General features: G+C 33.7%; 1 protein-coding gene across 2 annotated transcripts in view; it reads right to left on the bottom strand.

Moving 5' to 3' along the window:
* The window catches only part of OTOGL (otogelin like), a 126,796-nt gene that overhangs the window by 90,547 nt on the left and 21,589 nt on the right, over window positions 1-14,660 (bottom strand). For both annotated transcript variants that reach the window (XM_039838918.1, XM_039838919.1), the window contains 9 exons: window positions 14,152-14,279; window positions 13,685-13,791; window positions 9,187-9,293; window positions 8,868-8,993; window positions 7,526-7,634; window positions 6,424-6,470; window positions 5,821-5,966; window positions 4,581-4,704; window positions 2,715-2,892 (listed from right to left, as the gene is read on the bottom strand). In XM_039838918.1, the coding sequence (XP_039694852.1) occupies window positions 2,715-2,892; window positions 4,581-4,704; window positions 5,821-5,966; window positions 6,424-6,470; window positions 7,526-7,634; window positions 8,868-8,993; window positions 9,187-9,293; window positions 13,685-13,791; window positions 14,152-14,279 (1,072 nt within the window). The remainder of the gene's footprint in view (window positions 1-2,714; window positions 2,893-4,580; window positions 4,705-5,820; window positions 5,967-6,423; window positions 6,471-7,525; window positions 7,635-8,867; window positions 8,994-9,186; window positions 9,294-13,684; window positions 13,792-14,151; window positions 14,280-14,660) is intronic.

Below are 14,660 nucleotides of genomic sequence, written 5' to 3'. Positions count from 1 at the left end.
ACACGATTCTTTTCAAGGTAAAGACGAATGTCTCAAAGAATAAATAGTCTATAATTCTGGTTCAATATTTCAATTTCCATTATGAGGCCTGAAATACTGAGGTTCCATTGAGAAGTTGGGCAAATGAAATAATTGAAAATTGAGGGGAAGTTATATAAAAGGCACCCTTCATCCGAGTTCACTCATTTCTTCAGTTCCCTCAGCAAACCAAAATGAAAGAGACACATTTACCCTTCTGAAGTCAGGCTTTTAAACCACAACAATGTTTACTAGCCAAACACTAAAATGCCCCCTCTAGCAGCCATCAAAATTTAGTAACTTATCAGCTAATATTTAGTAGGTGACAGTCCCTATTGGACACTGTGCCAGACACTGTCAAAACTTCTTAGAGAATCAAGTTAGACTAGCTCTCCTGTAGAAAGCTTTGAGCAAGCAAAAGTTGACTAATATAAGCCCTAACTATGTTCATTGCTACAACATGACTAAATGATAGAGTGGGCTTTATCTCGGTTCTTTGTAGCGTCCTTGTTAGCATTTAGCTCAGTCACCATTAATTATATGGAACTTCTCACCACAATGACTGAGAGAGTAGAAAAAAGAAAAGGAGCTGTATAAGCCATTCCATAATGCCCACCCTTTGTTCTCACCCTTTCTCTTTTTCTTTTTTTTCTACTCCTCAAAATTAAACCACTCTAGAACTATACAAAGAATTATAACAGTCATCTAATCCAAAATCTCATCTTGTTCAAATGAGAACACTGAAACTCAAAGAAATTGAATGACTTGTGCTAGCTCTTCTCATTCTTTCCTTCTTCCCTCTTATTTCTTACAAAGGACAATAAAATAGGTCAAGGTGATGGGTGTAGTCAGGGTTCCAGGAGGAACTGACACAGAGCTTAGCTCTCTTATTTCAGTTAGTTCACTTAAAACAATAAAAAAAATAGGAGTTAAAATGTAGACCCATCTATTTATTGAATTTCATTTTTAAAATAACCTTTTGGTTCACCACAGTTATCTTACTGTAACAAGGCATGCAAAATAAATTTTCAAGTAATTAATATTTTCCATTCCACTATGTTTGCAGATTCACAATAACCTTTGTGAAGTAAAGAATTTTAACTGCTATGCTGGAAAGCCAAGCAATGTTAGAAAGTTATCTCTAACTCTGAAATATTATCCTGCACTGTTATCACGCCTGAATGTTTATATATGGAGGAGACTGATGCCTTAGGAAGAGGCAAACAGATCTGCCATCTGTTAAACACTGACTGCTAACCCAGTTTAATAAACAAAGAAGAAAAAGAAGGCTTAACATCTTTTCTGCACATCTTAGCCAATCCACTTAATGTAGTTTCTGTTTCACAAATGTGATCAAGATCCTGATCTACAAATAAATGAAACAAAAACACGAAATAATCTAAAAAAAATAATCACAAAGGAGACAAGATAAAATAAATCTTTTGAAATTTATATTGTTAAATGCCAGTTCTCCTTGCCCATCCTAATTCTCTTCTTGGTGACCCATTAAAAGTCTTACCTCTGTGCAGTTCAACGATCTACTTCTCATGTTCTACACTTGTTCCTAATAATACAAAGACCGAGGATCTGATCCTTATTCTCAAAGCCATCACAATTTTAAGTGACAATCAGACAGATAAATGATGAATTTTCATAGATAACAGAGCCCAAATTAACTGTCTGGTGTGGTATGAACTCACTTTTTAAAGCAAATAATGTCTGAGATGGATTGAACTATAAATAGGAGTTCATAAAAGATTAGGAGATGGAAAGAACCCCAAGCAGGAGGAATATACAGAAGAGTTTTTTTTTTTTAATGTTATTGGAAGAAATGTCTTCTTCAAGAAACATTCCCTAGCTACTCAGCTCACTCTGACCTACTTCTAATTCCTATTGTGCTTCTAGCCACAGCCACACAATTCAACATTTAACTTGTTGAAATTACCTCAGTATTTATGTATGCATTGTTGTTTAATACCTTGCCTTGAACTAATTATTTCCTAAAGGTTATTATCCCCTCCCAATTTGCAATAATAAGCTCCTTGAAGATGGGAACCACATCACACTGCTTAAATTATCCTACCATGCTTAGTACAATAACAGGTGCTCAAAGCATTTTACACTGTGTCTTTTCACATGTAGGTGAAAGTGCTTTGTCAATACAAGGGGTACAAACATATATTATTGCTTTTCTTCTGATGAAACATCAAACTATCACAAAATCCAATTAACCTGGATGTCGAAATGCTGCTTTAGAGGTATAATTCATAGAAAATGATATCAATATTTTAAAAGTATAACTTACTATCATTAATACCAAATAATATTAAGATTTTTTAAAATACTGTTAAGCTTGATAAGTGGCAAGGAAGAGGATAAAAGGTAGTTATTTCACCAATTAGTCCACAGACTCTGAGTCATGCTCCCTAAATTTAAAATCCAGTTCTACTGTATTTGAACTAGCTGACTTTGAGCTATTTATCTGCCATTTTGGGGCCTCAGTTAGTTTTTGTATCTGTAAAACATAGATGCTAATCAGGGGGATTGCCAAAATTTAAATAGGATGATCCATGTGAAGCTCTTGGAACAATGATGACTAAGCTATATAATTAAAGTAAACATTTTCGATGAAAGAATTTATATTCTCTAAATTACTAGTCATTAAATCATGTTAGCTATACAGAAATCATACTTACAGAAAATCATCCCTTATATTCCCATTAAAAGTGCCACACAGACCTAGTGTTCTTCTTTTCCATGCACTGGTGAGCTGAATATAAATTCTTTCCCCGTCTATAGCAAACAGAATCTTTAAACCAAATGTGGTTTTTAGAAGAATAAATAAGGATGACAGAGTTTGAATTTCAACAATTCCTGCAGGAAAAGAACAGTTTTGAGATTCATAGGCAGCATTCTGAAATGCTAGCATACACATCAAGACTCAGCTCTTATAAGAGCCTGGGCTTTGAGGGAGGCGGGTCCCAGTTCCTGCCCCTGTGCTCCAGGGACTGCTTCTGCCACTTTGTGCCTGCTTTCTTTCCTCTCATGTCCCTTCCATCCTTTCTTTCTGGATCTTAAACAAATATTTTTAATAAATTGTCAGGTCCACACGTAAGTTCAGTTGGCAAGCAGTCCTTAGACATTTAAAATCTGATCTCTTTCCCTCAACTTGTGTGTGTGTGTGTGTGTGTGTGTGAGAAAGAGAGAGAGAGAGAGAGAGAGAGAGAGAAAGAGAGAGAATTTTTCCAAAAACTAGTCATGATTTAAAAAGAAAGTGGTACTTTTCTCAAAAATTCCCCATTCCCTTGAGATTAACAGCAAAAGGAGGAGCACAGCAATTAAGAAACACTATTTTATGAGACACCTGTAGAGACAAGAAGCTTGTGTTCAAGATTGAACTGACGGCTTTTGACACCAGAAGAATTGTCCCTGGACTTCTATCACAATTTTTGCATTCATCCGGTCACCAAACCCAGAAAGCCGAGAATCATTCTTTGATCACTTTATTTGTTGCTCTTCCCCAACTAACCATAATTCAATCTATCACCAAGTTCAAACCATTTTTTTTCTAAATAATTTTTCAATCTTCTTCTTTCCATTTCTACTGTCACTGCTTTAGATTAGTTACCCTTCATTCCTTGTATGCCTTACTTTAATAACATCTTAACTGTTCTCCATGTTACCTGTCTAACATCTCTCAAAGCCACTTCTACACTGTTGTCATAGTATTCTACCAAAAAAAAGATCAGTCTTCTCATTAAACTTATTGTTTATTTAATTGAACCACATGAGATTTGCATCTTTGTACATAAAAATGGTAAAATGTGATAATTTTATATTCAATTTCATATCAAATTCAGCTTCCTTAACATGATAATGAGTAGCACAGTCGTGTAATTTCTAATATGAATTGGGACATTTCTGAGAGTGAAAGAGAGTGTTATTACTAACTTCGCTGGAACACAGACATGTACAGGGCCTGTCCAAGGAAAATCACAATGTATGATGCCCTGTATGTGAGGCCTTCCCTAGTCTCATCCCCACCTATTTTCCTATTCTCGTCTCTGGATATTCTCCGTTTACCCTCTTCAAGCTTCAGGAATGTCAAACTAGCTGTAGTTCTCCCTAAACATACTGCAGAGTTCTATACCTCTTTCTGTGCATGGAACACTTTCATCATCTCTTTCATCCCAACAACCCTTATCCTTAAATGCTCACTTCCTTCAGAAAACCTTCCTGACGATTCCTGCACACCCCTCCTGAAGGCCAGGAGAGCTGCGCTCAGTTGGACACCCAAAGTCCCTATGCATATCTGTGAGTTTAGCACACTTTATGCAAGTGGCTGTTTGCTTGTGTCTCTCCCCTTTCAAATGTAGGCCACTTGAGGTAAACACTAGGTCCCATAAACATTGTGGTCTCCACTATGTTTAGCTGAGGACTGGCAACATATACGCATTCAAATGTTAGGAGAGTCAGCTAATGGGAGAAGACTCCATTTAGGTTGTTTTGTTACTTCTCTTCTTTTAATGTAAAAAAAGTACACCATTGGCAGTGCTTCTTACCATTCAGATTGAAGCCTTGGTTAGGACTGGTAAGGATTTGTCCTCCCCTACTAAGGGTCACTTGTTTGTTAAAATCATCCTCCAGGATTAGAGTTATAGACTGAAGGCAGACCAAGCCAAGATTCTGCATAAAAATCAAATCACCAATTAAAGGAAGGAGACTGATAAAAAGACATAGAAAGAGGAAGGAACAATGGAAGAGAAAAACAGGAGGTGAGGGAGCAAAAGGAGAAAAGAAAGGAAAAAAAGAGTACACATAGATAAGAATTTCTAGTATAGAGAAGGCTTGAGTATAAATAATATTATAAAGTAATTACTGCATAACCTATCTTATGTAGCCCCATTACTAATAAAACATATCTTTATATAGTACATTAAATATACTGTATACATATATATTTTTTACACAGAACATTAAGCAAAAATGTTTTCAATAAAGTACCAATAACTATGTTTTTCATAGAATAAGTTAAAGTACCTCTCTAAATTCATTTAAGTAGGATATTAGACATTTAAAAAATCAATAAAGAAAAGAACAAAAAAATTAGAATTCTATATAAAAAGCTTATTCAGACTCTGACATATTGCAAAGGAAAAAAAAAACAAAACTGGAAAAAAGCCAATAAAGTAATTCAGAATTTTTATTGGAAAGAACCATTTCATATTGGAATAAAACCATAAAATTAAAGATTTCTGCAAAATTTTGACTATGATTTAGAGAGACGAAAGATCTGAATGTCTTTATTTACAAATTATTGGTATGTTCATTTGAAAAAATATCTAAAATATTTAAGTATGCTAAAAATTTATCATATCTATTTTGAACAATATTAAACATGTTTAATCCTGTGAAGAATCATCTCTTTAAAATTGTGGTTTTTGAAGTAACCAAAAACTTAGGTCCATTGTGTAATTATGCATGAAATGTTGAAAAACTATACATATGAATAGCATTTTTAAGAAAGAAAATGCACTTATACATATAGTATTTAATCTAAGACATATTTGTTCTCATATTTTAACATCTCTGAAATCAGGATGTATCATATAATCGGTAGTATAACAGATCATCAACATTTTTTCTCTCTTTAATAGTATATAGGGCAATGATGCATCTAACATCATTGATGTCTTATTTTTGAAGAAAATAACTACCCATTGGTGCTACAATTCTGAATCTAGACAAAGTTTGAGTCAAAAAACAATTAACATTTTTCTAGTAATTTTGAGATAGTCTTACCTGCTCACAGTGAGCTTTCTGTAAAGTAATTGTGAATTTATCTTTTCCCGTTCCTTTCACAAGGATGTATTGGCACATTCCAATGAAAGAATAATGTCGACCATCAAAAGTTGTAAAATGAGAATCACCCACAACGGAGCATTGAACTACAAAAACAAAAACAAACAAACAAAAAAAAGGATGAAAGGAGGGAGAGAGAAAGAAAGAAAAAGAAAGAGAAAGAAATTATTTATTCTTAGAAGCAGGAGCTCAACTTAGGGGAAATAATCATGCAGCAAAAAAGAACAGCTAAAATGTTTAAAATGTATTAGTTTGGCAAACTTACTAAATCACGTTATTCAATTTGATTTGAAGTTTACTAAATGATAGCTCTTCCAAATATGTTTTAGCTTCTGTAATATTTTTACTATTTTAATATATTTTTACCAAGTTTGCCTCAACATTATCATTTATTCAAATTTTCCATTTATCGTCTGAATATCTGGATTTATAGATCATTACATCTTATTGTGTATGAGATGACCTCATAAAAATTATTGCTATTTTCTTCCTCAATTAAAAAAAAATGGATACATTTTCTTTAAAAATATTTTAAACGATTACCTGGACAGTCATGCTCAGTGCAGTTCCAAACTCCACCAACACATACACTAAATAAAATGGTAAAAATATTAATCTACTGGTATAGAGAAATTGCATTGTTTGCATCAATGTATTGATTAATGTATTAAAACATATCATGTTTATAGGCTCAGAATAATCTTATTTGAATGAAACACATTTCTGCACAAGTTCAATTAACTGATAAATTTGAACTGGCCTAAATTATTTATTGTTTGTCATACTTAAAAATCATTGAAGATGATACAAAGGGAGTACCAAGAAGAGAACTTCTGGGTTTTTTTCCTTTTCTCATTGCTTAAACTAAAAAAGTCAAACACAAAAAGTATTTACCTATATCATCAGAGAAATATATATGAAGAAAAATATTTTAAAAATTAACTCATGTACTTACAAATTAAGAAAATTGATTTTGAGGATCTTCAGATATTAAAGAGAGAAAAAAATGTCACCTATTGTAAGATAAATTCTGCCTCTACTATCAAAAAGATATGAATTTTGGAGAACAGAAGCAGTCTCTGAAAGGCAGAAACTCAAATCAGAATCTAAGAATAGGATTAGTTATCCAATTGCATTTCCATTAAATGAACTGACAACCAAAGGGGAAAGAGCCTGATGACATTTAGATCTCTGTTTCTTTTTATGACTGCCCTGGAGGGATTAACACTCACCTACACTAGTTAGCTAATTTAATACAAAATCCTTAATGTCTTAGTTCATGGCCAAAAATTGACAATATAGGGAGTCATTTTTTAAAGTACTCAAAAAGAATGGTCAGGAGCACCATCAAGTTCTAAGGATAAAAATAAGTGCAAATTAGTGATTACAAATAATAAAAAAATGTAATAGACTCTTCACATGGGTAAAGATTTCTCAGAATTATCAAGGGAAGTGAGAAGAATTACATCATAAAAGAAGGTGTAGATGCCCCTACCCCTGTACAGACTTTAAATAAACTACAAACTGTGTCTTGGAATTTTTGGAAAGAAAACAGTAATAAGTACATTCTCTTAAACATACATCATGGCAAAGTTATCAACTAGCCAGATAACCAGAAACAATTGGCTGTGCATTGTTCACATACCATTCAGTGCATTCCTGTTCAATTTTTGAACCAACTGAATAAGCTAATCCATGAAAACTACATGGGCAATTTTCCAAGGAGATGCAAGTTCCGTTGTCCATTATGAGGCCTAGTTAAAGAAAAATATACATGAAATTTCAAAAGAAATAATAAAGACTGTATTCTTTGAATATAGTAATTTGAGCAACCTTTATTGAACATTTGCTTACTCTATGTTATAAAATACAAATGTCTTTACTTTCAAGAGGTTACCAACATCTTGGTTCATTCTCAATTAGTAGCTGCCTTATAAACGTCTATTTCAGTGGTTTTCAACTTTCTTATCCCATGACTTATCATCAAAAGCTCAAGATTCATCATACAGAATAAAAGCAACTAGACAGTATTTCCTTGCTTTTGAAGGAAAAAGGAAGGGAGAGAGGGAAAAAAGATATATTCTTCGCTTAATCTCTGTTCATCTCAAAATTAGAGATTTACACAATCATCACACATATAACAAATAGCCAGGTGGTGCTACTCAAAGGGCAAGTACAGGAGAACTGTGTTTATTAATTCTCTCTAATGAATAAAGGTAGTCGAGCCAGAATATAAATCAACTGTTACTAAGCACACTATTTCATTCAGTTGAGTAAGACTTTCTAGATGAGGAGGCATTGATTTATATTCTGGTACAAATTCCTTATCGCATCATTGGCTGGTAACAAAGAGTTCAGGCCTGGCACTGGTCCAAAGATCATATTTTGAGTAACACTAATGGAACAATGGACTGACGTCAACATATCTGGTTCCAGATACTCCTCACTCATATTAATTATATGACTATGGTAAAATCACATTAACATCTCTGGGATTCTATTTTTTTAATCTGTGAAAATAAAAAGGGTGTGAGCAAATCTTCAGTGTTCTTTAAAAGGTCTGTGGGTATAGGAATCATTCCTGTTTAGATCCCACCTGTGTCACTAGTATATTAGTTCTAATTTCCAATATTAAAACTACATCAGGACTAAAATCTTGTACTGCCAAGAATGAAGGCTTTTTTCCCCCTTGAAATTGCTTTCAGAAATTATTAAATATTTTTAAATATTCAAGAGAACAAAAAATTTGCCATGGATAACTTCAAGACTCCAGATTCCAAATTTCCTGGGAAATTTACAAAGCAATAAACTTCTTTATTAAAGAAAAGCAGACTTTTCTCCTAGTCACTTCAAGAACCAAATTCTGCAACAGTAGAAAATGACAATAGCCCTTAATGTGCTGGGAGAGACTGTTGCAACATGATTCTCAGATCACAGGATGCTAGTTTCCATGAGTGCAGATATTGTTTCCTTCATGAAACACTTACCATCTGGACAGTAACATCCATCAAGACAGTGGAGATTGCTCCCAAGACACTGTTTCTCAAATGTGCAGGTGGGTGGGCAACAGCTGATACAATCCCGATGGACGAAGCTATCATCACATTTATCAGCTGCAATGGGCAAACAGGGGAGCTGTAAGTCAACTTTATTCACCCCTCTTTCAAAAATAATTAGCATTTTGAAAAGTTTGCAAGTTTACCAATGTTATTGCAATATAACATGAGTACTAGCGGAAATTCTGAGTACTAAGATAATCCTAAAATTAACAAAAATACACAAGGCATAGAAAATAAGAAAACATACTGCATGCTGGAAAGTCATCTCTCCAGTCTTGAATAGGGTAGCCAGCATGGGAACAGGCTCTAGCGTACTCAGTAGCTGCTCGACAATAGGTATCATCATCATCAGTTCTAGAAAGTGAAAAGACAGAGCCAGAATCATGGCAGAAATGTTGACAGCATTCATGCCTTTGAGCTCCTGATCTCTAGAAAATGCTGAGGGTGTGGTGAATATTCCAATATTAACTGATGTCAGCATGTACATAATATAATGCATTACATACAATAATGCAGAAAACAAATAAACATGAGACCCTGGCAAAAAGATGTAGATAAATTGTCTTCAATAATTTTGAACTTTTTCAATAATTTGACTACTTTTCTTTTGATTCAAGGGCGTACATAAACTAAAAAAGATTTCTATTGTGATTATGACATTCTTTCTAGAAGCCTTGTATGTATTTTTTGGCTTCTACACAAAGCATCCTAGATCTTTAAGAATTTAATAAAGCTTATTACAACAGATAAAATTCTATCCCAACAAAGGCACCAAATATGAAACTTATTTCAAAGACAACATGCTTTTGATAGTCTATGTGCTGGAATAAAACCTATACCAATAATCTACATACAGTACATTTGAAAGATTGAATAAACAGCATTTAAGATTTAAAAGATTTTTAATTCTTTCAAATTTAAATTACTAAAGCTGGTTACTTTTATAATATTGCCAAGAGTAAATAATCTCTAATTATTTTCTTACAATCACTCTAGAAGCTCCCCCAAGCAAAGATAAGGGGTCGGCCAATTCCCAAAATAGATTAACGAGCTACCTATAAAATAAGCAGGATTTATAATAAGATAGTAGACTTGTTTTTCAACCCAACTCAAACTTAAAATTAAATAGTTAAATATCTTACAAGATAATGACCTTAAGAATGTTGTATTTTGTGAAACTTGGCATATTCAGTATCTCTATTGTAAAAGCCACCTGTCTCAAATTGTGCTTATCCTGTGCTACTGTAATTGGAGTCATGCAGCTTATCTAGCCCAATTAACTTAGCTTCAGGAGGAAAAAGGAACTGAGCATGTAAACTTCAGGAGCTCAGAAAATATTCTAAACCTTCAAACAAACAAACAAACAAAAAAAATCTCTAAAAAACAGAATAGGCTAAAATTATTGTATTCCTAGAAAGATGTTAAGTTTACGATTTACCTTAAAATATGTGCATTTTCCTACAATTAATAGAGGCTTGACAGTTAACAAAGTGACTGAATATTAGTTTTCCAACCCAGTGTAACCATTATTAAAATAGCCACCATTTATTAATTGTCTGTCTTACTCTATGGCATCACATGAAACCTCACAACAACTGGGCAGGAAAGAAGTTATTATCCCAATTACTGAGGAAAAAATGAGTTTATTTTTCTATTTTGGATGTAAACTTATGAAGGAAAATGAGCATTAAGGAATAGCTGTTTTTAAAACAATTGATTTCAGTATGGCAAAACTAAAATTATTTCCTTGCCAGTAGGTTTATCATTCTTAGAAGCAGAAACAGGGCCTAAATTCAAGGATTGGTACTCTATCATCCTTTAAACTCTAACTCAGACGTCATCTGCTCTGGAGAGCCTTTAGAGGTACTCCCTGATAAAGTCAGTGGTTCTTTCCTCCACCTCCACAGCACTTTGTATTTAGAGCACATGTCATTCATTGTTGGAGACCTGTTTCTTCTCTACCCCATTAGACTCTGAGTTCCTAGGACAAGGACCATGTCTAAATTGTTTCTGTCTTTCCAAGGTGTGGCACAATGCTCATCTCAGAGTAAATGCTCAGAAAATGTGTGTTGAATCAAATTCAACATACAATCATAATCCAAGTAGGATATTAACTTGATCTCAATAGATTCGTGCTATTCTCATGGCATAGGATGCTTGTAATGCAGTCCCTTAATATAAGAAATGAAGAATATTTCCTTATTTCCTTTAGGGAGAAAGGACATAGATAGTTCTAGTCCTGGGTGATACACTAAGCGGAGTGAAATCTATCCTCTCCACCTCAAATATACCTCTTAAGGCAGCGGTCCCCAACATTTTTGGCACCAGGAACCGGTGCTTCTATGAGAATCTAACACCTGATGATCTGGGGTGGAGTTGGGGCGGTGATGCTAGCACTGGGGAGTGGCTGCAAATATAGATGAAGCTTCGCTTGCTGGCCCGTCACTCACCTCCTGCTGTGCCGCCGGTTCCTAACAGGCTTCGGACCCGTACTGGTCCTCAGCCCAGGGGTTGGGGACCCCTGTCTTAAGGTATCAGATGATTCCAACCAGGAAAAGATGTTTCTCTATTATGTTATTTTTATTTGCTCTGGAGCAATTAAGTTTTAAAATCCAAAGCCTAAAGATATCAACATCTCAAAAGACAAAAATGTTAATGTCTCAATGATAGAATTTCAGACAAAGTGAATGTAGCAGAAACTGTTTTTTGTTTTGTTTTTGTTTTTGTTTTTGTTTTTGTTTTTGTTTTGTCCTAGTTCCCTTTCTTTTCAGTCTTAGAACCTCCAAGTTTTTGCTAGACCTATGGCTGCCCAGCTAAAACAACATTTCCCAGCAGTTCTTATATCGAGGTATGGCCATGGTTCTGAGTTCTGGCCAAAGGGTTAAAAGTTGAAGTGTGAGGAAGACTTCCAGGTCACGTCCTTAAAAACAGCTGCTGGCCCTCTACTTCCATTCCTCCCTACCTAAGGACTAAAATATGGACATGGTAGTGATAAGCCAGTTTGGGCCATGAAATTGATAAATATCACTCTAGATCCTGGGGGATGACGTAGGAATAGCATCACTGAGTCACTGGAAAACTCAGAGTGGGCACATTACTCAGAGTAGGACCACTTAGCAGCTCGGGCTTTATATAAGAGAAATATAAGCATTCAATATAATTTAAGTCACTGCTAGTTTGGCAGTTGAAGCAGCCAAACAACATCCTAACATAAACAGAATAACTTTCCCGGATCTGCCAAATGATACTTCATCTCAGTCTGCTTGAGAAGTAGATGCTAGCGATAACAATAAAGGCAAGGTTAAAGACTGCTGGAGAATTGTCCAAGAAAGAGTCCCCATGGAATAAGAACAATTGTTAACTCCATATACATGGTTAAATAAAGATCATGGACTACCTACAAGGACCCTCAAAAGGAGTCTGAATGGAAGAACAGAGATATAACAATCTAGTGATTAAATAAAAAATAAAACCAAATAGGGAACAGAATATCGTAAAATATAAAGTTAGAACCCAATATTTTACGCAAAGAGGAAGCTCTTTCAAAGCTCCTGTGTTAGTTCATAAATGCCTAAAATTTAGAGACTATACATATAAATAAAGCTATAACTGCATTCTAATAAAAATTTACACATATCCCAAAAAAGTTTATTTAACATCTGGAAAATATCATTATACTTATTATTTTATAATACTCTTTATTTAATTAAAGCTGAGTAATTATAAATAAGACAGTTTTATACTACCTTAACTTTCCCTCTTTGTTCTCATCTTTGATAAACTAAACCTCTTAACAAGCTATCTAAGATGCTATTTAAGTGGTTTTACTTAACCAAAAATTAGTCTGGTCTCTTACGACAATGTTTCCATGTATCATTTACCCTTCTTGGGATTCTTTAAAAAATGCAGATTTTAAAAATTTTTTTGAGATATTCTTGAAAATTCAAGATGGCTAATCACATCTGCTTGCTAAATTTTTGGGAAAAACAATAGAAAAATTTCACTTCAATAATGGATAATTTATAATTAGTTCTATATTAACATGTTATGATGGGTCTCACTAAATTTGTTCCCTAGAAACCACTTAGTCTAGGTGATTTTAACCTGGGAGAGAATGCAAGAGTCTGTTGACCTAGAATGGAAAAATATTACATGTTTAATTTTACTAATCTCCAAATGAAATTTAGCATTTCCTTCAATTATACATGTAGGTAACATGACAATGTTCTTAGCAGCATCTGTGACTTTGTCATCAATATATCTTATGTCTCATTTTTCCATGTTTTTGTTTCTCATTGTAATTATTGCAGATATCTCAAAATATTATTTATACTCATTGCTGTGTCAAACTACAGTAGCTATTAGACTTGAACTGCATATAACCAAGCACATGTATCAGAAATTTATTTCTTTAACTATATTGATAACTCTGTTTCAATAGTTTCCTTTGTAAATTTATGTCTTTTATTAGTACATTTCAAAACATTAATTTGAAAAAGACTCCCCAGGGGATTAATGGCATAAAAAATATTTAAGAATTGCTGTACTCTGTTTATGCTGTGTATATAAAACACTTAGAATGTACTTGCTATCCAGTAAGCTCTTAATAGCTGTTTGTATAAGTTTTGTTTTACATTCCCCATTACATTTTGTGACCTGCTGAGATGGCTAAGTTACAGAAGTAGTTTTTGCTCTTCTTTTTGGATAAAGAAAATTTTATTGCAAATACTAATCATTTCACTTACTTGCAAAGATCATTAACACAGCTGGCAATATATAAATATGGGTCAATATATTCATGGCAGCTCAAAAAAGGAAACTGCAACAGTATCTGACACTTGAAGAATATTGCCTGTGCAGAAAAAGATGGCAGTCACTAGGACATATTTAATGATATGCATGTACTCTCATTGTTTTCTACTGATCTCTTTGCAAGATTCTTCTTACCAGGAAAAAGAAGGTAATTTCTTCTCATAAATTTTAACCAACATTTTTGTAACTACATATTTTTGTAATAAGTACTGCTTTCATGAAACTTATTACATTTACTATTTCTGAAATAATCTTAAAGTTATTTCTGTTGCAGTTGCATTTCTTAAACTTAATTGTGTTCAATTATGTAGAGTTTGACTAAAAATGCTTAATGTTAAGTATGCAAGTACGGTATGTGTGTATTATATCCAACATGACTAAATTTTTATATCAAATTTACCTCAAATGCTGGCATTCCACTGGAGCATGGATTTGGAAAATCTGAGGGTGTGGGTACACATTTGTTGTCATCTGGAGTTTGCACCAACCAACTATTTGCAAACATAGCAATGTCTTCTGTATAGTCCTCTATTTCACACAAACACACACACAAAAATATGTGTAATACTTTCATTTTCCACAAACACACAGTTTGTCAACATAAACTTATGCTCGAAAAGTTAAACTCAAAACTGTATAATTATCAGTGATATTAGACTGTAACAATACTTTAGCATAACAAAAATAAATTGAAAAAAGTGTAAGTACCAAATAAAAGTTAATATCATTGAAGAAAAAGAGTAAATTTCATTGAAGCAACATGGGGAAGGAAAAAAGTGAGTGGTAAAATTTGCATACCAGTAAAGCCTTAACTAGCATACAGTTTACTCTAAAGAGAGGGGAAAAAATGCATAAAACTAAAAATCTTAAGAAAAGTTTGGCGTGAAAATTTTCAGAAGGCCCTCCCAT

The sequence above is a fragment of the Pteropus medius genome, unplaced genomic scaffold (assembly GCF_902729225.1).
Source record: "Pteropus medius unplaced genomic scaffold, Ma_sr-lr_union100, whole genome shotgun sequence".
NCBI classification, from domain to species: Eukaryota; Metazoa; Chordata; class Mammalia; order Chiroptera; family Pteropodidae; genus Pteropus; species Pteropus medius.
The sequence above is the reverse complement of the archived record's forward strand: the minus strand, read 5'-3'. Positions and strand labels throughout refer to the sequence as shown.